The sequence below is a fragment of the Periplaneta americana genome, chromosome 8, assembly GCF_040183065.1.
Source record: "Periplaneta americana isolate PAMFEO1 chromosome 8, P.americana_PAMFEO1_priV1, whole genome shotgun sequence".
NCBI classification, from domain to species: domain Eukaryota; kingdom Metazoa; phylum Arthropoda; class Insecta; order Blattodea; family Blattidae; genus Periplaneta; species Periplaneta americana.
The window spans coordinates 85,412,723-85,440,284 of NC_091124.1; the positions used below are offsets into that span (position 1 = coordinate 85,412,723).

Genomic DNA, 27,562 nt, shown 5'->3' on the forward strand with positions numbered 1-27,562 from the left:
GCTAGATCTAGCAGGAAAACCGCTGAATTGGCAACACTGGAGACGACCTTTTGGCGCGTAAATATTGTAAAATACTATATCCCGAAGCAGTAAAGAATAATTGTGTTAAATATCAATTTTTTTGCACTCCGGTGTCTAAATGGATAATACGGCATGTGACGAGTTTAATCCAGATTCTTTGCCTGATCTTCTGCCCTTATATTATAAGCGGCTTTTTCCGTATGGACCTTATTACAGGTGGCTGAGTTACGGAAATGGTATGTACCACGATGTATTGAAATAAGCAGGACTTTTCAGTACGGTATATTTGATCATTGACTTCTCAGAAGCCACATATTTATTACAAGTGTTTTCATTCATATTTAGCCAATGAAACCATCTTTACATTATGGTCGTATTTAGCAATTTGTTACTTTTCTGAATAGGCTACTTGCCTTGAAATTATACATACATACATGTGACTATTAAAGGAACCCGGAGGTTCATTGGCGCCCTCACAGAAGCCCGCCATCGGTCCCTATCCTGTGGAAGATTAATCCAGTCTCTATCACCATATCCTACCCCCCTCAAATCCATTTTAATATTATCCTCCCATCAATGTCTCGGCTTCCCCAAAGGTCTTATTCCCACCGACATCCCAACTATCTATATAGCCTACATTTCTGGATTCACCCATACGCCCCGGCCATCCTAAACGTCTGGATTTAATGTTCTTAATTATGTCAGGTGAAGAATACGAGTACAATGTGTGCAGTTCTACATTGTGTAACTTTCTCCATTCTCCTGTAACTTCATCCCTCTTAGCCCCAAATATTTTTCTAAGAACCTTATTCTCAAACACCCTTAATCTCTGTTCCTCTCTCAAAGTGAGAGTCCAAGTTTCACAACCATATATGACAACTGGTAATAAAGGTCTAACTGTTTTGCCTTCAAATTACAAATAAAAATCATCCAGCTGCTGACATCTCGCCATAACTTTATAATAGTTCTTACATTTTGTTGGCGTGACATTGAAGATGTTAATGAGATTTATTTAATCTTTAAGTATTTGTAAAAGTCTCCTTTATTTCTACAGTGAAAGTGTAGTGTTTTAAATATTTTTAAACTAGGCTATATAAATTAGAAATGTAAACGGAGTTTAACCACTGGTAATAGAGGTCTAACTGTTTTGCCTTCAAATTACAAATAAAAATTATCCAGCTGCTGACATCTCGCCGTAACTTTATAATAGTTCTTACATTTTGTTGGCAATAAGCTCTGAAGCCCATTTACTATGCATTAAACATTGGCTGCTTCAGTATGGTAGAGTTTGCGCCCATGATGAAGATGCAGAATGACTTACAGCCCTATACATTTTTAGGTATCGACCTGGTTGGCGAGTTGGTATAGCGCTGGCCTTCTATGCACAAGATTGCGGGTTCGATCCCTGGCCAGGTCGATGGCATTTAAGTGAGTAAAAGAACTCCTGCGGGACAAAATTCTGGCACATCCGGCAATGCTGATGAAACTCTGCAGTTGCGAGTGTCGTTAAATAAAACATAACATTTAACATGTTTAGGTTTTCTCGGTGTCTGTGATCACAATTAGGGTTTTGGGTATTCCTTTGTGTCCTGGAACTTGACATTTCTGACGTTTCTGTCAAGACAGATAGGTAAAATCAGGGGAGTCACCTACTCTGTTGGGCTCATTACGCCAGGTAAATCCGAACTGTTTTATATATCCGAAACGTTGGAAATGTCAAGTCCCAGTACACGGTGAAATACCCAAAAGCTTAATTATGATGATGGTGATGATGAATGTTCATATTTTGTAACCCTGTCTCTAAATAAAACCTAATTGTGTTTAGTTTTTCATCTTATCTTTTAAAGAAGTCTTTATAAGTAATTTGTAATGAAAAATACATTATGAAAATAGGTGAATTGGAACTCTTTAATATTTATAAACAAAAAAATACTTGTTGTCTAGATTATGTTGCTCAATATGGCTGATTTATTTATAGAATAAATCTTGAAGACTTCGCCTCCATTTAACTATACACAAAAACAAACCTAACCTAATTCTTGTTAAACAGGAGCATGTCAATTGATGGTGAAGAATGGGTAGAACGGTACGGTAATGCAAAATTCTTGCATGGAAATATCATATGTACTTCGGTACATCATAGCAATATGTTAACTTTTATTTTTTTTTTTTTTTTTCAGTAATTCGCCATTGACCTCATAGCATTGATTTAAGAAGAAGGGTTAATATTTGCAGTAAAAGTAATTAGTTCATTAAGAATAATGGTATGTAAGCTTAGTCGGTGTAATGTAGGGTTGTTTGTGTAGAAGTAAGCGAATCACTATATGTGAACTGAAATTTTCCGGTTCTCCAGTAATTTTTCATGGACCTCTCATCAGTGATTTAAGAGGAAGGGTTAACATTGCAGTCTTTTGAGAATAATGGCGTTTACTTGGTGTAATGTAGGATTGTTTAAAATTGTGTTGGAGTAAACATATCACCATATATGAAGAGATTGATTCCAAAGTGTTCTAAGATAATTTTTTTAAGATTTTAACTGAATGTAGCTTCAGAATTATTGTTTCACCTTCTATCAAAGGGATGTAAACATATATTTTATAGTGCTATAAATAATTTCTTACAAGCAGTGAAAGATATTAAATGTATTCTAAATTATGTGAGCAATAGTTCAGTTTCATATGCAAGACGGAAACCTACTACTAAGATTTATTTAAAATCATCCGTCCTCAAGTGAGGTTGACCACTGGGATCTGGAATTAACAAACATGAAAATATAAAGGGAAATTAAACGAGTAAAATAATTATTCGATTTGTACATTAAAACAAAAATTTATATGTTAACATATAGGCCTAAATGATAGTGTAGAATTTGAAGAGAGGCCGTCAGAATTTCCATCACAATCTTCTGAACCTCATAAAAGGGAATTTTAAAGGATTTAAGAATATTACATGTAAATTTTGGTAAACAACCCCTCGCTCCAAATAGTAAGCCTGTAACATCCCAGTTGTAAAGCGAAATGCCATATTTTTCACTGAGGTATGAAAGACAAAGTACATATAACCTGTTCTCATAAAGAAACAGATGATTATAATGCTAATAATTAAACAACTAGTGACGTAAATTATTTTTAAAATAAATCTACAGTTACAAAATAGTGTTTGGAATGGCTTACCTGTTACTGTTCACACTAAAAAAATACTCTTATCAATCACCCAAGTTCAACGAAGAGAATGAATGGTTTATGTAAGTATTTTATGAATCAAGGTCACAGTAGATCAGAAAGAAGAGAGGGGTAGCAGGCAAACTACAAGGGATGTGCACGTCTGAGATTCGATCATTGCATTTATTTCGAAATTTAATGTTGAGAGAGCCATTATGGTAGGGGAAAATAGTGCAAGAAGCTATCTTCCCTCCCTGAGTCCAGTGTTACGAAACTATGGCTTGTGTGGAAATGTGAAAGAAATGATTAGGACATAAAATTTGCTCCTTCTCAAAATTTAAAAAATTGTTTCATTCATGTTTTAATTTATCCTTTGCAAGGCAATATATACCTGTGTAAGTTTATTTTCCAGACTAGACTCTCGTAAGTCTTGAATTAGGTCCATTTGAAAATACTTAGTTCATTAAATCTGTATAACAAGCAGAGGGACTGTAAATGCTTCAGAGAAGTGTCAAAACAAATTCAGCTACCTAATGAAGTAAAATATGTAGGCACTAGGAACTTCAAATTTGTTTTATCAGTTTCTGTCATTTTTCTCTTAACTTGTTTTGACTTAATAGCCAGTTTGGAATCAACTTCTTCATATGTGAGCTGAAATTTTTTGATTCCCCAGCAATTCTTCCTGGACATCTCAGCAAAGTAAAAATCCAGGAAAGAGATCGTTGTGCAAAAGCATCCTATGACATAGTATGTAACCAAGTATTGAACTTGAATGGAAATGTTTTCCTTCATGCCATGTGATGTAAATTCACTGTGGAATTACATCAATGCCAAAGTGGAAGTCCATGACAAATCTCTGTGCAGTGAACGTGAGGAAGGGAAAAAATGAGAGGCCCTTCTTCACTCAATATAGAATATCTATAGCTACACTCCATAAGAATATTAATAATATACAGGTAAGTATCTTTCCATTGTTGCGTTTAAACTATCTGTAAACAGAAAGTAAAACCTCGTGCTTATCTGTATAGCCTTTAGGCCTAGACCTCGCATAAAGCATTAAAAAATATATAAATAGGCTATGTGTCTCTTTTGGTTTACTTGTTCGGCAGAATTACCACTATCAACATGTATTTTTCTCTGGGATTAAATTTCTAGCATTTTGAAAAGATTGCCAGTGGCCATTATGATACCCTTGAAAACATTACTATTACTAACATCTTGTAAGTAGTATTTTTAATGGGATTTGTCATGCTCTGAGAATACTGGATGATAGATACACAAAAATTTTCTTCAGAACTAAAATCCATGGAACCTTACGATGGAATGGCTTGACAAGGTCCAAGCTGTGAATCTGCACTTGCTACTTACATTGACAATGAGAAATTGTAACTTGACGACTTTTTTAAACTATGTTTTTTCTGATTTTATAGTGGAAAATAACTTTGATCACCGGGAATTTTCATTCACACTGGCTGATGACATTTATATAAGATTTCAATCCTTCACAAATCAAGAAGAAATGGAAAATGAAATACGCAAAAGAAGCCCATACAAGATCGATATCGGAGCAATTTATTCACACAGGTACGTCATTTTTAAATTAATAATACGAGAATAAACAGTACATTGTAGTAGCCACTGCTTCAATTCAATTGGCATACCAGTAATTGAATGATTAAAGCAATGATATTGCAACCAGTAGGCTGCATGTGACCCTCAAATGTTTTTTTTTGTAAACATATAACAGTGCAAAGTACATCATCATCATTTCTTGATACTTATGATTCCTTTCTCACCACCTAGTTATGGCAGAAAATGAATACTTTTTTTTTTACTAACGGCGGGTACTTGACTGTTTGTCATTCGCTCATGTAAAGCACCAGTTCTATAAGACCAATTTACTGATAGCTGTTGCCCAGAGTGCACCATAGGAGGCTGGTTAGGCCTAATGTATAAAACTTGCTTTTTTGGGCAAGCGATAAAATACTTCACTAATGTCAATGACACCTTCCACAAGAATTTTATTGGTTCACGTAACTTTGACTCATTATCTACAAAACCATTGAACAAAAGTTTCGACTTACATTATAAACCCTTTAATCTTAAGTTAAATTATTATTAGTGGACAAAAATAGTATTAGAGTAGGATTCCTCAGTGAACTCCTGTACTGCCATAATTTCACTAACATTTCATTTTTTATCACTGCTCAATGAGTAAGTGCCTAACCTGGGTAGTCAAATTTGTAACATGACACATGGTAAGGGCTTGGTACTTGAACTGAAAACACATTAAAAGAAATTAAGATTGATGTGAAAGCTTTATAGAATGTCTTAGTTATGCTTATAGCAGTGTATAATGAAATTCACTGTTATAAAGAGTAAGTACATACTTCAATGGATTATTTTTATAACGAATCTTCCTTTCGGACAAGTTTGTGGTCCAGCAACACGGGGGTTTTATCCAGGTACTCTGGTTCTCTTGTGACATCCCAACAATTCTCCATCATTCATTACGAGTGTATTGTGGACCCATTGCTTTGGTGTACTCTGGATAATCTCGACGAACGAAGTGGTCTATGCTTCTTGTCACTAGTGACATCTATGAGCCACACTTGTACAATTGGGGCGAATAATGGGAAGTTAAGCGCTCTGCTATTGCACAAAAAAATCTTAGTTCCTAAGGGCAGTAGATTAGTAGGGGCGAAATAAACATCAGCGTGTCATTCTTCAGAAGATAAGTAAACCTGGGGATTTTTGGCACATAAAAGAATCCTGCTCCTATTTCAAGGCTAAATTTATCAGCTATTTCTCACTCCCATCTAAATTCAACTTTCTTAGTCATCATACTCTCTTATTCTATCACCAGGAGGTAATGAATTCAGTTTTAAAATGTCCCTGCCTGCTTTAAAAATGGAATATCTCACACTGCTAGCCTAGAAATGTTATAACAAAATCTAGATTTTACCATAAGGTATTGGCACCAGCTAATCAACTATTTTTATTGTATTTGAAGGGTACCGGTAGGTAAGTTAATATTCCAGCTACTCATCTATACACACTATGACTTCAAAGAGGAAAGAAACCACCAAATTGTTTATCGTGGTAAAGACATCCACTGTGCATGAATTTTAATGTAACTACAATGAAGTTAGTGGGGGACGCTCAGGTTTTTGTTCAGAGCCAGCCTGGCTATCAATGTGTTGGTTACTGCAAGGAACACGCGCATGTCTCTGGCACTTTTAGGCCTACAGTCTTACTGTTATAATGCTTAAAAGTTACAGTACCGGTACTTACTAAGCTCACATTCGTTGCTCAAAATGTCCTCCATTTACTGCAACACACATTTGACATCTCTTTTATGAAATATGCAGTCACTCTCGCAAGTTCTTCAGCACTGATAGAATTTATTGCATCTCTTATATTCTGTTTAAGTTCGTTCATGGAGTGTAGGTTTCTTGCATTCTGTAGGGCCTTAATTTAAGTAATTTTGTTGTTACAGTTTTACTTATTCCAGTTTCCTGTGCTGAACGTCTGAGGGATTTTTGAGGGTGTTCCAATCTTTCACTAATCTCATCTAATTCCTCTCCTGACAGAACACAGCATTCTCTTGTCGGTTTTTCATTATTTGCCGAACCTGTCCACATGAACTTCTTATAAAGTCCTCTTATTGTACTGGCAGCTGGAACAGGTCTCTCTGGAAACTTTTCCCAAAATTTGCATTTTGTTGCCTCACAAGATTTCATTTCTGTATGTATGTATTGTATAGATAAGTACATTCACATAATGAATAAGTCAAGTCATTACAACAGTAGTCTACATGGAGCACTTTAAACTTAATGTAAACTTTTAAGATTATAACTTTCACCGCCAATTTACATCTCACAACACAATACAACACAACTAAAGCGAAACTGCAGTGTCACTCATGCTTGCGCGTCAAGAATGCTATTCCTGATGATCATGCCATCTCTTGGTTGGGAACAGCTTCTGCAAAACCCGAGTGTCCCCAACTAATCTCACTGTAAATTTAGCATACATAATAAATCAAATTAATTTATGAATACGTTATCAATTCATGACAGCCAGATATTTCAGATGATGGAGCATATGGCTATGGACTGACGGAATTTTTTTTATTGCCGAAGTTCCAGATGGTATCTGAAGGGGAAATTTTTTTTTTTATACTAATTCATTATGATAAATCTTTACACATACTTTACAGCCTCAAATGTGAGATCAGATAAGCAGCTTGCAATTTTAAAAGTACATGTAGTCACTGTTCAAAAAATAATTCTTATGTTTCTTGGGGACATTTACGAACTGTGATAAGTTCTTGTGCACATGTGCACAATGCTCCATCTCTTTCTTTCATGTACTTTCTCTTTCTCACAATAAAGTAAACAGAGTGCAGAGATACAAAGGCATATGTATATAAACCTATCAACATATACAACATTGAATGCTAATTTATTCATTTGGTTTATTGTATTATAATTTCCTCTGTTTCCATTTTGTAACATTGGCACAACAGGATAGTTACCAGGTTATTTTCCAGATACAATAAACAAGCAGGCCTAAATAAAATCTGGAAACAGCCACCATAACATGAATGGTATAAAAAGTAAAAACCAGGAGCAGCCATCAACTGCCAATTTAGTCAATCACAAATTGCATTAGCAAGGTTAAAAAGTGGGCACACAAAGCATATGAAGATAATAGCATTTCAGAAGATATTGTCATTAACTTATGTACAAAATGCAACACGATCCAGCCTCATCAAATCATATTCTGACATGTATAGGCCTCACTCCAGACCATATACACTCAGAACCAAAAAAAAAAAGTGATACAACAGCTGCAACAACACAACCTCATGGACTTGGTCTAAGGACCACAGGATAAGAAAGAAGAAACTGTAAGACTCTAAACTCTCTTCTAGTATGTTATTGGCTTAATCATTGTTTTACATGCCTTAAGCTTAACCTGTATTAACAATTCCTCTCTCCCCCACATTACATCACATGATTATCCAGACATTCTACAGCTCTCATTAATTTGATGTTTTTTTACAGCTTTTTGCAAATTAACGTTAATAGTTATTTCGACTTCAAGTATTTGAATAATGTGATCTGTTCTGTTAGTTTCTTCTAGTTCTAGTTTACAACAGATGAAACTCTAACAATTTTATTATAACGAAGATATTGTACTGCTTAAAAGATTGATTTCTTTTTTATTCTCCTGTCACAAATTTTTCCTCTTAATTTTAATTTTTACAATAATAACAATAGTTAATTAAATGAAAATAATTACTTCATTCATTCATAGTTATCTGTCCAAGGCAGGTCTCTCACTGCAAATCCAGCATTCTCTAATCTTCCCTATTTTCTGCCATCCTTTTTGTCTCTGTATAATGATCCATACACATATTAATGTTATCTATCATCTGATTTCTTCTTATCCAGTGACCCAGCCCAATTTCTTCCCCTGTTCCTGATCAGTTTCAGCATTATTCTTTTCAACACAACTTCATTTCTTATTCTGACTGTCCATTTCATATGCTCCATTCATCTCCATATCCAATGCTTCTAGTCATTTCTCTTCACTTTATCATAATGTCCATCTTTCTGCCCCATACAATGCCACACTCCACACAAAGCACAAATAAAATTATAAAATAAAATTATATATATATATATATATATATATATATATATATATATATATTTAAGGATTTTATGAATGACAAGTAGTAAGAGAATTATGAGTACCTTTGTGCTTTACAGGCCTAAAGAACATAGAACGCTGCCATCATTTCATCCTCTGGAAAAGGAATTAGTGTTTGACATAGATATGACAGACTATGATGAAGTCCGTTCATGTTGCAGTGGAGCTGACATATGTGTTAAATGTTGGCGCTTTATGGCCATTGCCTGCAAAGTACTGGATACAGCACTCAGAGGTCTGATATCAGTTTTAAACATTCACTCGTTTCTTGTGTCTTTCACCTGACATGTAAGAGGTATTTGATTAGATTACTAATAGGTAGTAGATTTTGTTTAAACAAAAAAACTTTTCTTTTCCTGTTCTTATATATGCCTACAATATTGTATATGCAATTTCATGAATATGTAGATGTGAGTACACGAGTTCTGTGAAGCATGATTCATCTGTAAAGAGGACCTGTCCCCATTGATCCACTATCCAATTTTGATGTTGTTGGCACCAAAAAAACACGACGTGCTCGATTTCCATGGTGAATAGCTGGACACCTTAAAGGTCATGAAGGCCGCTTTCATGCAATCATCATTAAAACTATTCTTAACTGTTTATTACGATTTTACATGGTTTTTAGTTACATATTATGTTGTTGTTGTTTTCTAATGCCAGCCGTTTGACAATAAAGTCATTTGACCTCTTGCACTCCAATATTTTTCAAAGATATTATCATGACCAGCCACTGAAGCACAGATTTTGAGGTGTTCCGAATCCATTTCTTGGTTTGAGTTGCACAATGGGCAGTTAGGGGACAGATATATTCCAATTCTAGAGTGAAAAATGGAAGTTGTAGCCGATTTAAGTGAACACCATATTTTAACGTTTTTGTGGCTACTTCATTCACACACAACCCCCAGAATGTCTGAAGGACCACACCTGCTGTTGGTCGACGGGTCCATTGGACCTAGCTGGGAGATCTTGTTGATCACCAGCTTTACCTCCTTAAGCCACTGGAGGACGATTTTAGTGCCATAGCAGGTCAGCACTAGGAACAGAAAAATAGAAAGAGGAGGAAGGAGAGGGAAATGAACCCCTAGGCCTCGAATGCTCTAATGCCGTCGGGGTCGAATAAAGTAAGAGTTCAGTCAGAGGACTGGATAGGAAAGGGTAAAGAGGGAATTAGGTATTGGTTAGAGGAAAATTATACCAAATTCAGTCATTAACTCATCAAGCTGACCAGTGCTTGAGTACTGACTGGAGTATTGACAGTCTACTGAAGATATAACTCTCTTCTCCACTAAAGTGTGCAGGATAATTTCCTCTTCATCCTTAACTTCCTTTCCCAAAAGTGGCAAACAGGCAAAGAGATTCATTGGCCACAACATGCATTCAGCAACTGATCCACTAAATCCTCAGTGTGAGAAACCACAAGCCTCGCACATCATTGTGAAGATGGTACAAAGTGCCAGCTTGCACCTCACATGCATCGATTCTTAAAACTAAGCCTGTATTAGTGGTGGTAGAGGTATATGTGAGAAAAGTAAAATTGGTTCCATTGACTGATGTTTCGAAAGTGGTAAATGCTTAGTACATCACCCCCACCTCTTAGGAAAGCCATACTATATTCTTGGTCCACGAAAAGTGCTCGTCATTTATGGAAAGACTCAATCCTGCCACTTTCTGCAATGACATATTGTATTTTCCCTGGACCAAAGATACAATATGGCGTTGCCAGAAGCAGCAGTGATATGCTGAACATGTTATATTAACTTGATGTAACAGTATGTGGTATAAGTGTGTATGCAGATGCTTCTTTGGATAGTATAGTATTTCCTTTAAGTCCTTATGTGGAGCACAGGGCTACAACAAACAAGCGCTACTTTTTCCTATTTCTGGTTGGGGCATCTTGGGTTAATTCAAACAACATGACATATTATGTCCCCTGTTAAAACACACTAATTTAATTCTTTCCAATGTAACAATACAAAATAACGTTGGTTACTATGGTAACCTAATAGAACGACAAATGACTAGTACTTTAATATTCACTTCCATTCAGTTTTGTAACTTGGTAAATTTTCTTAATACTTCTAATTTTTAAGTTGTTCCTTAACTATATAACCAATTGTATTCAATTAGAATTAGAGTCTGGCTGGGCGGAAGAGAAGGCCTACTGGCTTAGCTCTGCCAGATTAAATAAATAAATAAATTATTAAATTATTATTATTAGACAATTTTGATGTGTGTAGTTATATGAGCTTTTAGGCTTTCATGGTGACATTTCAGTGTCAAGTTTCAGGACACAGTGGATTACCCAAAATCCTAATTCTAAACTTAGTAGTTGTCACAGTGTTGTTAACTGACTAAATATTATGTTAAGATTAACAAACTACGTGTCTTTTTGGATTCTGGATTTCATTTAAATACTGATTCATTTTCAGTGTTTTTCGTAACACATTCTAAGTAAATGCGTATTTTAGACACCAAAAATACATTTTTAGGACCTTAGCTTACAATGAGGTTATCCAGTCATTTACAGATTAGATTCTAGTTGTCTTTACTGAAAAGTAAGATTGAGTAAATGTTTATTTCTTCTCACATGTCCATTATAATTTTGACTCCTACTTTGCACAAGAAAGCACTTTGCATTTAGGGATTGTTATATCAGACAATAAGTTTCCTCCTCTTAATTTCCAACTATGCAGTAGCCTCAATCAAATTGGTGCACCAGTGTCTTATAAATTGCAAGTCAGTTTTTACATAGTTTTTCTACTTACAGTAGAATGTCGTAATTACGATCTCCCTGTTGGATGCATTCTTCACATTCAGTAAGTATGTTTTCAGGAACACAGTGAAGTTCTTTTTTCGTGATGTAAGCTTTATTTTCATTGCATTTTCCTACGTATATCCAGGCTTTTTTTGTTGTTGATTCCAATTGATTTTCGTTACCTTGTCCTGTTTGCAGAACTTTTTTTGTATTTTTTTTTTTCCTGTTGTGGCTATGTAGATAGCATATATACTTCCTAACCCAATGGTTCATGGTTCGATTCGCAGCATGGACAAGGGTGTAATTAATCTTCCGTCCAGAGTCCAGTAATTCTTTGCAAATAATGCATTCCATTGTGAAGACGCAAAACAGTGAAAAGCTAATTGATAACGTTTTCTTCTGTGAAGTTTAATAAAGTGTAATAAGAGTGTTATAGTATAATATATTGGATTATGGGTGTATGGTTCACCAAAACAATAGGAGAACATCACACATTACAGAATTCCAGTACAAAATAGGTATGTAAAATGGGACTTATTTTACTTTAAACTGTACTCAACAGGTACCTATGCACAATGGAAAAAAATATGTTACTATGTGATTCCGTTATGGACAGGTTTCACTGTAGTACCATTAAGACAGCACAATAATTCCAAAGATAATGATGTTTTATAGACCAAGAGAACACACAAGACCAGACAGACTTCTCAAACGATTACTGGATGCAGCAGAAGCAGTGCACAGAGGCCTAATTTGTGATAGATAATGATAATAATGATGTAAATAAAAATAGTTAATTTTGTTTCATATTTTTATTATTTGTTATTGTTCAAATTATGTGAATGTCTTACTTTCAGAGGATTTTGGCTTTGAACATTTATTGTGGGTGTTTTCTGGACGTCGAGGTGTCCATTGTTGGGTGTGTGATGAAACTGCCCGTACATTGGATGTTGGAGCAAGATCAGTTGTTGCAGAATATTTACAACTTATTACTGGTGGAGAAAATCAGTCAAAGAAAGTTGTTCTCTCAGGAGACAAATTGCATACTTCAGTCAAGTAAATATTAATCTCTTTTTATCTCTTTGTTACATATTACACAGTTCATTGTATATAGAAAACTAAACACTTTAGTGTTCAGTGATACATTATTTTTATACAGAATGATTCACGAAGATATAATACTCTGATGGAATGTATAGGCCTACTTGTGATCCTTTTCAGTGAAAAAATTAAAAGAAAGGTACATTCCTCAGTCATTAGTGCTATAATAGTTTGAATCCCAAGAGAATACAGAGCCTAAATGTAATAATAAAATTGTATTTGTAATAATTACGAAAAAACACTTGCAAAACCACATTTTCAAGTATATGCTCACAATATAGAATGTTGAAAGTCTTACTTTTGGTTACTGGTTAAAACTGATGTTGTTACTAACATATTGGCAATTGCTTGTAGACTAGGGCTCAGGATGTTCAGTGCGAGGAAATGCTGCTATTATGTGTAACGATTTCAAGTCTTTAAACCAGCAGTCATCATCACAGTGCACTCTTGGGCTAGTGTCTCTTACCCACAAGCTCACTAGTGCATCCGTTGCTGCTGGTGGGTATATAGTATTTCAGTGGCGGGGTTTCGTTCATGCTGGAAATTAGGCTAGCAATAATAGTTTAATGAAAAAAACAGTGTTCACATATGCATTCAAATAAGCATATTTTATATAATTAATAAATACTCAGCATATTAGTTTATAATGTCAATAATCTAAAAATATAAGTCTCTCTGAAATTATTGAGGGGTCCAGTGAAAGAAGTGGACAAGCCACAAATCCTGATATGTTGAATATCTCATTTCACTGCGATTTTTACCTTTCATCTGAGCTCAAGACTAAATAATATGAATGATTAGAACCGGAGATAGTAGATCTGAGAAATTGGTATAAACAGTTTTTCGAAAATTTCGTAATTTAATATCTGCCGAAATTAGATTTCGAGAAAAAATATACATGGATCAAATTTATTTTAGAATTAAAATTAGTGCCCGAAGAAAAAAAAAGAAATTGGAGATAGCAATATGAAACTTGATAGGTTTGAATTGAAATGGCTCTTGTGCTAAGACACGAAAATGAAACAAAACAGCTTCAGTCCACATAATAATAATAATAATAATAATAATAATGACAGTAAACCACTAATAAAGAGCAGTGCTTTTCTATGAGGTCTGGAACACTTATTTGCCATTGTAATATTGCATATTACAGGGGATGATGTAACATCACCCAGGACTGATTCTGCGCATGTAAACAAAGAAACACTAGACAGTATTAAATCTGTGCTTGTCATGGCTTTCAGTATTTCTAAAGCAATGGCCAGAATTGAACTGTACCAGTTTGAACCTAGCGTGGAAGTGCCAGAAGTCAGTTCAATTGAAAAGAGAAATGAGCCCTAACAACACGGAATGGTGTAAATGTGATGAATGTAAGGTAACGTCAATAACAGAAGAATGGTTTTGCTGCTGCGAAATATTAGTATAAATGATATTAAAAGGCAGTGCAGAGTGTATATAACTATTCACGATTCTTTCGAAAATGCTGTTCTAAATATAGATACACTAAATAAGCTATGCATTTAATGATGGTTAGTGCAGAGGCCTTTAGATAAGAGACTAGTAATCAGTGTTTTTTATGCCGATTTTTCCTTTAGTAATTCCTTTCACAGCACCACCACAAAATTTAAAATGTTGCCTGTCATATCCATTGTTGTATAGCTATGTTACGCATTTGCCACTAAAACCAGGGCTCTCATATTGGCTATCACCAGCTATTCACACTCTGTTTTACTTTACTATAATTTACAACTGTTCACCCCCACACACTCTCCTAATATGTTTTTTACTAATATGTTGTTGTTGTTTTCTAATGCCAGGCGTTTGACAATAAAGTCATTTGACCTCTTGCACTCCAATATTTTTTAAAGGTATTATCATGGCCAGCCACTGAAGCTAATATAATATACAGGGTGTTTCCGGGCTAGTGTTACTAACTTTCAAATAATTTTATTCCTCTGTATACCTTATTTATGTGTATTTATCTGTACATCTTACACATACTGTATTCATCTGACATTGTTTACGTTGTCTACCTACAGTATTCCATTCAATGCACTCTCTGATGGGTGGAGACAGGAAGCTACCCTAAAGCAATGCAAATGGCGTAATGTGTAACGGACATGGTCGTTCCTGATATGCACATCTGTAGACAACAGTGTATGTGTACAAGTTGCAGTGCCCAATCGATCAGTCCTAGTGAAATGGAGGAGTACACGAAAGCGGAATATGCAGACATGATTTTCGAATACAGATGAGCCAATGGGAACAGTAGACAAGCTCACAGATTGTATCGGGCCAAGTACCCATGTAGGAGACTTCCGGCCCATACCATCTTTCTGCGACTGTTTCAAAGGTTAAGGGAAGGAGGGCACATGGTGCCAAATTACAGTTTCATTTCCACACAACTATTTTTGTTTATAACTTTCGACTCAGTCATTTCCGGACCATGGTTCCTTATCTCAAATTGATATATGTGCCCTTCCCCATCATCCCTGAACGTTAGTAACACCAGCCCAGAAACACTCTGTATATTATCATGTCCGAGAGTTGCTAATTTTATTGTTAAAAAAAAAAAACAGTTGAAAATTAAAAGCCCATACCATTTTACATAATTGATATAGATAAACTCACACATTGAAGAATGTCTACTCACGTTTTTCTGTTACCACATATTTCTGTGGCCTGTGTACTCAGTTTCAACATGTAAACATGATCTCGTGCTTGAAGGTTTTAGAGTTGTATCCAGTTACCACATTTCATACAGCATACATAAAAAGATACTAGATGTTACCAAGAACATTTTATTTTTCACTCCTTCACTTCTACAAATACATCATCACTTTTTTTTTTTCTTCTCACAACTGTCATTATTGTCTGATACTGTGAATGGTTTTGAATGGTTTATCCTGGATTGTCGCTGTTTCATTGTAGTTCTCACTTTCAATTTCATAATTTCTTGTATTTCATATCCCATTTCACACTGTGTACCGATTTCTGACAAATTGGTATAAAGTTGTGTTATTCGTTTTTTTTTTTTTATAATATTTTCGTAATTAGCTAACTTCATGACACTGAAATCTCTGATTCTGATTTTCTTTGCTGTTTTTGTGAAAGAATAATCTCTTCAATTATAAAGATATGAAATTTAACTGGACAGCACCTTTAAGGTGGTAGTTTTAAGTGCCTCACACTGTACAGACAGCTCACTGGATAGCTGGAAAATGTAAACAAGCCAATTGGTAACCAAAACTTTGTCGACCTACTGAAGCCTAATTCATAATGTACTTTTAACCCATGCACATATAAACATTCCTATTAAAAATTACCTTAGAAACGAGTTCCAAGTGATTATAATTTTTTAATTCTGCTGTAAACAAATCTTGAGTTCTGATAATTAATTTTAAAATATTTAATTTTTTGTTGCGACCTCTTCTCAGAATGAAGAATGTTAGAATGATATAAATCATCAAATTGTCTGTAATTAAAAATATATATAATCTGTTATATTTAAGTTAGCCTATTTTCACAATATAAAGTTGTACATATAAACTACTGGTAACTAATCTTAAATTAATTAAAATTAATTAGAATTCCTTGCAATCTTATGCACACATATTTCTCTGTTTCATAGACGAGCAGCTGACATAATTGAAAAACAATTCATAAGTATGTGTGTAGAGGAACAAGACATACTAGGAACCCCAGAGGCAATGCAGAAGTTTTTGTGCTTGGTTCCTGATGAGCCATTGAGACAAGAGCTTGAGAAAGAATTAAAGAAATATTCCACATCAAATAAGCGATGGGATGCAGTAGTTGCATATGTTAAAGACCTAAGAGCAAAGGTGCGTGTATGTATGTAAATAATTATGTAATACATTCAGCAGGTTTTGAGATTCTCAGAAAATGTGTGAATATTTAATATTAAACATGTTCAATGAAAAAATATTGGTACAGTAAATCATCACTGTGCCTGCAAAAGTGGCTTTATGCATTTTTTACAAAATGATTTACTTGCATGGAAAGGAGCAGAATAGTTGATATATTTGCATTGTTGGTAAAGTAATAAAGAAAATAATATTTTAGTGCAGTGACATACACGCAAGTTTTTTTTAAAGTGTTCTCATTCTTCTGTAAAATTGACTGAATCACATAGCCATTTATACAGGCACAGTATATTAATTTCAGTTTTCTGTCATTTGGATACATACTAATAAGTTATATTTAACTAGACTTTTTCGAAAAATGCACTCACTATACTCGTGACATGTTGAAGTCCCCATCCTTCCCTTTCCATTATTTTCCTGATATTAATAGTGATGGAGTTTTTGTATAGCCCATATGCATAGTCACATTTGATACCATTCTTGAGGTTGTCTTGAGAAAATGCCACAGTATTTGTATGCACATTCAAGTTTTTGAGACTGCCAGTGATCTTGAGGTGATCTCAGTTGCCTGTGAGAAAAAAATGGCATCTATTTTAGATTACGATCGAGTTTCTTGATTTTATTGGAAATGAAGATGACATTGAACATGAACGATGGTTACCAAGAAGATATTTTAGAGACAATGAAAATTCACACAAATTTACAATGATCACTTTTACAAATGCTAAAGCTTCACGGAGGATACTGTTCTAAATGGAATTTCTATTCTATTATTGGTTGAAGGACCAAGGACAGGTCGTGGTCTTCCTATTCCAATTCTGCAACTCTTGACTGTCCTAAGATTATTTTGCATCATGAAACTTTCAAGTGAATGTAACTTACTTTCATAACTAGGCAAGACATGAAACTTAATTCCAGTGTATGCAACTGTGCAGACTGATCAGCCTTGACCTACTCGTGGTTCTGGGAAAGTCTTGAGAATAGCTTGGTGTTGACTGTACATATGGACTCATCTCTTTAAATTAATTTTCTTAATTGTTATTGTTACTGTTGTTTGCTAATTCTGGATTTGTTTTATTCTTTGCCTTGCCTCCTTTCATGATTGTATCCATTTGCAAAAGATGCACTAAGGTGATAAAGAGATATTGAGTCTGGGTAGATGAACTTTCATGTCCACTAGTTGGAACAGTTTCACGCTCTTTATCAGGTGTTTAGCTGAGGAGTAGATGTTGAGTCTATGTCGATAAGAGCTAGACACTCATGGTCAGTAGTTATAGTATAAATTACATCCTCGAAGAATTCCATTGCAACTCTTGTTATATCAATATTTTTACTCACTTTTACTAGTTATACCGAATGAATGAATCTTGTGAACTGCAGATATGTTGTTGCCATTCCTTTTTATTGCAGTTGTATTCATTGTCATTAATATTTGATAATGTGATAATCTTGTGGTGACCAATGTTGATTACCTCCTTTGTTAGAGATGATTGTTTTAAGTCTGTAAGACCACATTCTTTTAAGTATCGTTATCCACTGTTAGGTGCCATCTGTTGATTCAGCTACACAACACTCAGTTCCGAATGGAGTCCATATTGAAGCCCTTGAACTCTCCTCTCTATCCCCTAGAGAATTCTTCAGCCTCCTCAGATCAATGCCATCTTTATGCAAGTCACAATAGTACATTCTGTTGCACCTTCTGATTGAAAGATGATAGATGAAGTTGAAATTAATGAAGGCGAAATGAGTCGGAGGTCTAATGCTGAAAGTTACCCAGCAATTCTGCTTCATTTGGTTGAGGAGGGAAAACCTCGGAATAATCCCAACCAGGATTTGAACCCAGGCCCGCTAGTTTCACAGTCAGACATGTCACAGTGGTGACACATTCTCGTGTACTATCACCATGAAGTCAGTAGCCCAATTAATTTTGAGGTCAGATAGATCAGTATGAAATTGAAAGTTTTTGTTTCCAACAGTGGAAGCCGACTGCATCCAAGGATATAAATTCATATTTGCACAGAATTGTATGCATAACATGCTTCTCAATCTAAAAGAGAAAGTAAGCAATGGTGCATTGTTAAGAAGTGGTATGGATGGACTTCATCATTGCTGATAATGAAAAAGGAATTCACAACATTTTGAAGACTGACTCATCTTTAGGTAAAAAGGGGAATGGTATCTTACTTGTTATGAATACTACGTAGTATTTTCACTTACATCCCTTTTATATTAGCTGTTTCTTTAATAACTTTATGTATATGTTTATAATTTTTTCAGTACGATATTTGGTTTTGTTCTGTATAAATTGTATTCTATTATGTTTATTATGAACTTTTTCCGAGATGTTATCTGTCTTTTCCTTGTTTCTCTTTTGACCATAGCAGTTACATATCATTCCAAAAACAATTACTTCTAGCATTAAAGGGTCTGTGGCGATTCTGAAAAATCATTTATACGGAATATCATAATCTTCCCCCCCTTCTATCTATTAGTGTGTGATTGTTACAATATATGTACAAATTTATTAATTCTTAAATTTAAGTTCTAAGTTCACATTTCAATTTGACTCATCTATTTACTGTAATCGTTATTATTCTTATATGTGTATTATTCTGTGTTTTTGGCAACCCAGGATGCCTGGGCGGACTATTTCTTGGAAATAAATTATATATTTTTATTGTCCTATATACTACAGCCTAATAATCATGAAAAAAATCTGAAACACATTCGTTTGTATTGCACAACCATAAATACTAAACAAAGCAAATTAAAGTCTTCAAAACCAGTTGCACCAAACTCAGCTCTGCAACACATGTTGATGACACCTACTCTGGCTACTGGTGGCAAGTGTCTATAATGAATACTGATCAAAGTACCCCGATTTGTTAGAAGAAACTCTAATTGAAGACTGCAGTGGACTTTATGTTATAAACATCATGCTGGATACATTAAGAAAACTGATTGATTGATTGATCGATTGATTGATTGATTGATTGATTGAGTGATTGATAATTAAATGTAATCAGAAGAGTTGGCGATGTATTCTTGCAACAGTATTTCTTTAAGTAAATGTTCGGATTTTTACAGTAAAAAAAATCTTATCATTGTTCATGATATCGCACCAAGTGATCCATTTCAGCAAAAATTTCACAGATCTTTATAGTCATTTTATCTTTATTTAGTTCCAAACTTAATAAGAGTTAATCTGTATTATTTATTCTGTCAAGAATTTATATGATTTCCAATTCCTGTGGAATTTTGTGATTCTTTTGTGATCTAACAAAGATACATCTATTTTAGATATCTGAGGAATCTCATCTCTGCTAGTTTGTTCTTCAAGTGTCTTGTTTTCAAATGTTACTGCCATACATTAGTATTGAGACTATCCAAGTATTGTATAGTTTATGCCTTACATTTTTTTTTCTTTAGCTTTTTTTCATTTGAATAATTTTATTTAACATACCTGATATAAACTGAGATTTAATTTCCTTCTCTTTATTCACAGGGACAACTGAAACGAAGACGCCAGTTTCTATTAGAAGAAATGATGTTGCAATATGCCTATCCTCGACTTGATATTAATGTTACCAAAGGACTCAATCACTTGTTGAAGTCACCATTTTGTATTCATCCTAAAACTGGAAAAGTGTGCATTCCATTCAATCCTCGAGCTGCTGATAAGTTCAATCCCACTACAGTCCCCACTATAACGTAAGTATGACTAGTAAAATGTAATTGTTATCATAGATAATTTTCAAATAAAATAACGTGGCAAGTGTGTTGTGAATGCAAGTATATTGAATATTTTTTATTTAAGGTTGTATTTGAACTCCATAGTGTGATGAAAATATGAGAATAGTGGAGCAGTAATGAAATGTTAATGCAAAGAAAACTTCTCTCCAGTGGCATGATGTGACGTTTTGAAAGTTATTACCAGTCATGCTCTTTTATTTAATTATGTGTTAAGCTAACAAATGCTATAAAAAACAGTAAATTACGTACTTACAGGAAGTCTATTTGTACATCATATCAATTCAGCAATTCTTTTCCGCAAATACATCTATAACGAAGTCATAAAATTTAGGGTTTTTCTTCAGATTTTTAAGTAGATTTTTTTTCTATTGTCAATCACAGACAAGTTGAACTTCTTCTATTCTGACCCTGAGTGTCCGCTTGTATGTGTGTATCTGCTGCAAATCAGAAAATGATCGTTAGGAACACCTTTAAAACTCTAGAGAAAAGATATTCCATCTCTTCATTAATTTCCAAAATTAATATTTTTAAAACATAAAGTCTACAAAATCCCCAGTAACTTAAAGTTATTATAAGTTGAAGCACTTGTCACAGGAATCAGTAGATTCTAAGCACACAGTTTTGTCACATCCAGTAAAGCTGTTGTGAGTCCCAGTGCATGTATTTTCGTGTTTAACTCGTAATCTGATGATGTGAATTCTGAAGCAGAATATAACTAAGAAAGTTCATTCTTCAAACAAATTATGCTGAAAACTGTCCATAGTTTTGCAACAGAACCTTTAGTCATTTTTCAGGAAAGACCTCTGAATAACTCAGGGCATTTATCACCATCATGCAATGCCAGGAATTCCAGTTTTTCAATAATTGAAAACTTAAGTCACTTGGCCTTTTAGTGTGTGTATGATCTTATAGAATAGACACCAGTAGAGATCTTTCACAGTGGCACTGCCTTTAGTAACTTTCCTTCTTTTTGACAGTGGCTCCATTTCAGTGTCATTTGTACAATCAATTTTTAACCACAGCACATTAAAATTGTTGCGTATTGTTGTGAGATCACATAAGAAATCATAGATCTTCGTTTTGCTGTTTCCTACAGCATTAATTTTCTTCTGAAAAATGCTGAACAAAACGTCAGATTTTGGAAGTACAATTGAACATACATGAAGCAAAAATTTTAATTGATGCACAAGCTCATGTTTCAGATCCCATTTATCGGTATTTTCCATCATGGACTTAAAAAAGTCTGACACCTCTCTCTTGAAATTAAAAATCAGATCTATCACCCTGTTTCTGTAATTCCATCTTGTATGTGAAATGGTTGGAAAACACCTGCCAACTGTATGATTCAGAGCTTTTGTTCTCTCAGAGGATTTTGTAAAGAACACAGAACACCCTGAGACAATTTCAATAGACTCTTTACAAAAGCTAACAGATTTCTGTAAAACCAAATTAAGCTTATGCACGTAGCAGTGGATAAATATGGCATGCAAATATTTCTGCATAACAAGAGTTTAAAAATAACCAAGTTCACCTGACATCATGGGGGCTCCATCATATGTTTGTGTAAAAAGTTTTTCCCCTCACTGATAATTATCAACACGCTCGAATAAATTGTCACAAAGCTGAGATGCTGGCCTATCATACTAACCAAGGTCCAGAGACGGTAAATATTGTTAAAGAAATATCGAAATGCTTGTGATACTGTAAGTAACAATCTGTAAAGAAAGATGCATATTTTCTGCATATAAGACACAATTTTTTTTTTCTTTGAAAATAATTCTGGAAAACAGGGTGCATCTTATATGCCAATATTCAGTTTGTGAATGAGTCAAAGCTTCATGGGATGCTGTGAAAACTGAAACAGTGATGAAATCATTTAAGAAGTTTGGCATTAGTAATGCACTGGATGATATAGAGAACAATTTGTTGTATGAGGACTTCTGATTTAAAGTTTCAAGTGACTCTTCATTTAGCTCTGGAGATGAATTTTTGGATTTTGACGAAGAAGATTAAAAGATATTCTTTCCTTGTTAGATAAGGTATTTCATGAATGTAGAGCTACATATTATTTATATTTGAAATATTGTCATAATATTTTTTCCCTTAAAAAAAAATTAAAAAGGGGGGATCTGTCTTATATGCCAGCAAAAAAGATAAATAATAATAAAACTAAGCCACATTACTGCTACTTCATACATAGGATGCAATAATACTAAAATAAAAAGAATATTTGAGGAGAGTGAAGATAATTAATTGATGAACTAGTGGACTTACTCATCAGTTTCAGTACACACACACTATTCGACTCCACACTTCAACACCTTCCAACAATAAAACACACCCTCTTAACAGGCAGAGAAGTTCGAGATGACGTCGCGATCTAGTAGGCTCTTATGATGGTGCATGAAGCACTGAAACAGCTGTATATATTTAACATGAGTAAGTCCACTAGTTCATCAATTAATTATATTCAAGTGTTAAAAGTGGTGTACGCAAGATTCAAAATGGATTATCAAGAGTGAAGATGTTCAGATTTTAAAGTATAAAAACTACATAAGAACTTAACGAAATAAAATATAGAATCCAGTGAACAAACAGAATGAGCAGAGAAAGAATAGTGAAACAAGGTTCCTCGTATAATAATAAGCAAAAATGTATGCTGATTGTTCACATTAGAGATGATAGGCTGGAGCTGAAATAAGGAGATTCTTCTAACCTCTGAAATGATTATTTATAAATGTCTCATGAATGGTCAAAGTAAAAGATAAATAAATAAATTTTCGCTGTAAAATATGCATGATATCTATTATCAGGCAGTACATTTCACTTGACGATGTGTCAGAGGAAGAACAATTGTTTGTATGCATCTGAAGTATGACTAGTGTTGTATGTAGCTAGTCGGCGATGTATGCAATGGAGGGGGAAAAGAACTGGCCACCCTACCCCAGTATCTCTTGGCCTAGTTGCCTCATAAGTGGTGCCTTCTTGGTATCATTTGTGAGGTTCAGACCTGTCTTTGGATAGTTGACTAAACAACAACAATAGGCATATTAACTTTAACTGGATAGTATATGTGACATCTGATTCAGAAAGTACCTTTATCATGAGCCATAACATATTGTTTCCTTCTGAATCTGTTTGTGTGTGCCACTCATAATCCTATTACCCTATCAAACTCTTAATAACCAACACAACTGAAAGAGTAGTACAGTAATATAAAATGGTAAATAAAGAAGTATTTCTTGAACAGATTGTTGAAATTGTAATTATATAGGACTCATCAGAGAACGAATTTTTAATAACTATTGTAAATTAAATCTTATGATTTATTTTTCAGTAAATTAATAGAAGAGGTCAGTGAATTTGATGCAAAGACTAAAGAGATATCTACAGATGAAACAAAACGAGTGAAAGATTATAAGAAAACTAGTATGCTGAAAGGTGTTGTTATATTTGAAGAATTTCTTCGCAAACTTGAACAGACCTGGAAAGGAAAAAGACTTGAAGCTAGTGGTAAGTCTGACAATGAAACAAAATCATCTTTAATACATGTTAATACATGTTAGAGTTTAAACTCTATTTGATGTGAAATTATCAAAATGTAAAAGAAAATAGATATTCATAGAATGCTAGATACACAAATAAAGATATCTAATTCATTCATAGTATTCTGCCCAAAGGTTTTTCACTGCATACCCAGCTTTCTCCAATCTTTCCTATTTTCTGTCTTGCTCTTAGTCTCCACATATGATCCATATAGGTTAATGTCGTCTATCATCTGATATCTTCTTTTCTCCCGAACTCTTCTCCTGTTCACCATTCCTTCCAGTGCAAGACAGATGTCAGGGGTATAAGGTGTTTTACACACAATAGGCTGTTTGTAGTTTTCTACACTCTTAGTGAGGAAAAAGAAGATGCTATTTTACATGTTCTTTACAGAATCAGAGAACTTATTAATACAGAATGTTCCACATGTGGAACCCACTTCATTGGTGGACAGGAGACACAGAGACTTTGAAAAAAGTTCATATACACATTTATCCCTTGCATTCTTGTTGTCAAGTTAAAATCAAGTGAACTGTGCATACATGCTATCTCTTCATCTGTTTATTAGGTATGATATGGCTGGTCTGCGCATTCTCCATACCTAAATTTTATTATACTTTTATTTGTGGGGCAACTTGAAAACAACTGTTTATTCCCAACATTGAAATACTTTATTAGCATATCTAAGACTACTGTCAACTTTTCCAGTAAATTCCAGTTGTTTTTTTAAAGTATACAACAGTCTGTGACAATGATGATTGCAGCTTGCATTCAGACTGAAGATGGTCGTTTTGAACTCTTTATGTAATGGTAAGCAGCTCCACATTACATACATACATACAAACATGGAACTAAGATCAAATGGGACAAATGTTTATATAAACCTTTTGCATTGTTGTTGTCCCTCCTGTCTACCGATGAAGTGGGCTCACATGTTATGAAACATACTGTATACAATAGACAGACATCTTAGGATTACATCACTTATCTGTCTTTGAAGATTGAACTAGAAATTTTGAAGCATTGGAAACACTTTTGCATTATGTTAATAAAAAACCTCAAATCTACTCAGTTCAACCATCTTAAATCTATTGTTTTGTTTCTCTGTTCTAACAGATATGAAAATGGAATTTTGAATATTAACAGTGCCTGAATAGAAGTTTTTGAAGTGAAGATATGAAGAAAAGAAGAATTTAAATTAATGCAGTGAATTCTTTTAGGCATTTTTATGTTAACGAAGATAATTATTTAAGAAAGGAAAATTGTTACGTTTATCTGCAACTACATATAAAAAACTGCATGTAAAATTTGTTATATTTTTATATACAGTGTGGCTGTAGCCCTTTTTTTTTTAATTAAGTGAATTAACTTCAATATCAACCGCAGTAAGCACTGGAGAATAGTCTATTTTCGTAATTGAATAAGAGATATTTGCTTCTCACTATATTTTTATATATTATCAAAGTTGTACTGAAAGTCATGATCGCTAATATTTTGTTGAGATCCAATGTCATGTAAAAGGAAAATATATAAAATTACTTCTTAAAGATTCTTTATTTCTTATATAATCCAGTTTGATCAACTCGTATTTGGCAGTACTGTCAGTTTTAATATAAGCCTGTGCAGTAGACATCTGTTCAGCAATGGGCAGCCTCTTCATCTATCTTTAAATGTTGTCCTCTCAGGCCTTCCTTGACGAAACCAAAGAGTTGGAAATGTTATGTTGCTAAGTTTGGGCTTTAAAGGGGGTGGGGGGTGGAAGAGTCTCCCAGCAATTTCTTTCAATCCATTACATGGTGCAATGTACTGGTAGTGCATTGTCATGTTAAAGAATGACTTTTCTGCCAGGTTTTTGTCACGAAACACTCGAAACTTTTTCAAATTTTTCTGATACTGATCTATATTAAAAATTTCTTGTGAGCCAGGAAGTAAATCACAACACCTTCAGCATTCCAGAACACTGTTCCCTGAACCTTGAAAGCCAAGGGCATGGTTCTTAATTTCTTCTTTGTCAGCAATCATGGATCATGCCATTCTGTGCTTTGGCATTTCTGCTTAAGAGAAAGTCATCATCCTGTTCACTGTACTGCTGAAGTAATTGATAGCATATGTTTTAATGCTGCAACTTTTGTTCTTCTGAAAGCAAAATAGGCATTCATTATGCACAAATTTTTCTGTAGTGCAGATTCTCCAACAGACTTCGGATGACATTATGATCTACATTAACCTTGATAGCCATTTCTCGAACCGTTACATGGTGATTCTCATTTATAAGGATGTCATGTCTCTTCTCGTCTTCTATTAGAGCGGGGTTTATCAGAAATATCTATATTGCTAGATTTAAAATGCACCCATCTCCAAATAATAACAAGACAATTCGTAAGTTTCTGTAATCAAATCGTTCATAAATTTCCAAAGGTGAAATGTTCTTTTTCAAGGAAATTCTAAGGTAGTGCTTTGTCAAAATAGAACACAGTAGTCTGCCATCTTTTGAACTTATTGTGGGGCCTTAGCAAGGCTAGCACCTTTGCGTTAGTTTTCACGATACACCAACATAATGTCGTTATGTCCTATTCAGAACAATTATTATGTTCCCCACTTTTTCCTCAAATTCAAAGGGCAATATGATTTCCGGTACAACATTTGTAATTCTTGTAATTGCAAATATGCAATAAATACAATAATTTTATCACACTTCAAGACATCTCTTGGTCTCTATGTTGATCTGTATGTAATAAAAAAAAAATGCACATTTGTTAATAGATACTGTTTTTAATCAAATGTTTCTATTTTATTTTTCTTCTCATTTCTCCTTTTTTCAGTAGCCAAAGTACAAATTTTTGTGATGTATCTCTTGTTGCTCAATGGAAGTTAAGTGACACAAAGACAAACTAATAATATAGTCTAAATTACGGTGCATTACTGAGATACCATGTGACCTGTTTAAATTTATTTGAAAATAAGGAATGCAAAACTGTTCAATAAAAAGACGTAGTTACAATATGCTGAGGCTCAGAAATATGATTTATTCTTGCCCAACCCCGAAAATGCAGAATATTGCAGTAAATGAACCATTTACCACGAAGAATACTACTGTGTCCCTAAATACTGAAAGAAAGTTGTTGACAATATTTCCACAGTATTATGAGTCAGGAAGACGAATGATCAAACTTTTAGTTTCCCGTAATTTGTTGATAGCTCATGGCCAAGTAGAATATGTTTTCTTAGTTTCATGGCACTATACTGATAAATATTTTATTAGTCTATTACACCATGGCTAGTGATTTTTTTGGCAAATACTGTATTACTGAAAGTTTGGCGATTTTTTTGTTTGCTTGGTGGTAGCATGTGTTGCAAAGTCTTATTTCCACACATGTGGTTCATTGTATCATTCATTGTTCAGTCAACTGTCCGAAGACAGGTCTAAACCTTACAAGTGATACCAAAACACACTACTTATGAGGCAACTAGGCCAGGAGATAATGGGGTAGGATGGCCAGTTCCTTTCCCCTGTATCATTCATTATATCCTCCTAAACACGAGACAGCCAATAAGAGATAGCAAAAGTTTTAAAACAGTATTTTTTATAATTTTAATTTAAGACTGAAGTCAGT

At 34.2% G+C, this 27,562-nt stretch overlaps 1 protein-coding gene across 3 annotated transcripts; it reads left to right on the forward strand.

The window, feature by feature from the left end:
* Prim1 (DNA primase small subunit) lies at nt 1-26,669 on the forward strand. Of its 3 annotated transcripts, none has more exons than XM_069833149.1 (8): nt 1-257; nt 4,613-4,766; nt 8,966-9,141; nt 12,522-12,720; nt 16,397-16,607; nt 20,155-20,360; nt 23,740-23,915; nt 25,065-26,669. In XM_069833149.1, exons 1-8 carry the CDS (start codon nt 140-142, stop codon nt 25,082-25,084), a joined length of 1,260 nt encoding a protein of 419 aa, XP_069689250.1. In that variant the 5' UTR covers nt 1-139; the 3' UTR covers nt 25,085-26,669. The 3 variants fall into 3 exon arrangements, with proteins under 3 accessions (XP_069689250.1, XP_069689251.1, XP_069689252.1); XM_069833150.1 differs by lacking the exon at nt 1-257 and adding an exon at nt 1,430-1,449; XM_069833151.1 differs by lacking the exon at nt 1-257 and adding an exon at nt 3,889-4,138.
* The last annotated feature ends 893 nt before the right edge of the window (nt 26,670-27,562 follow it).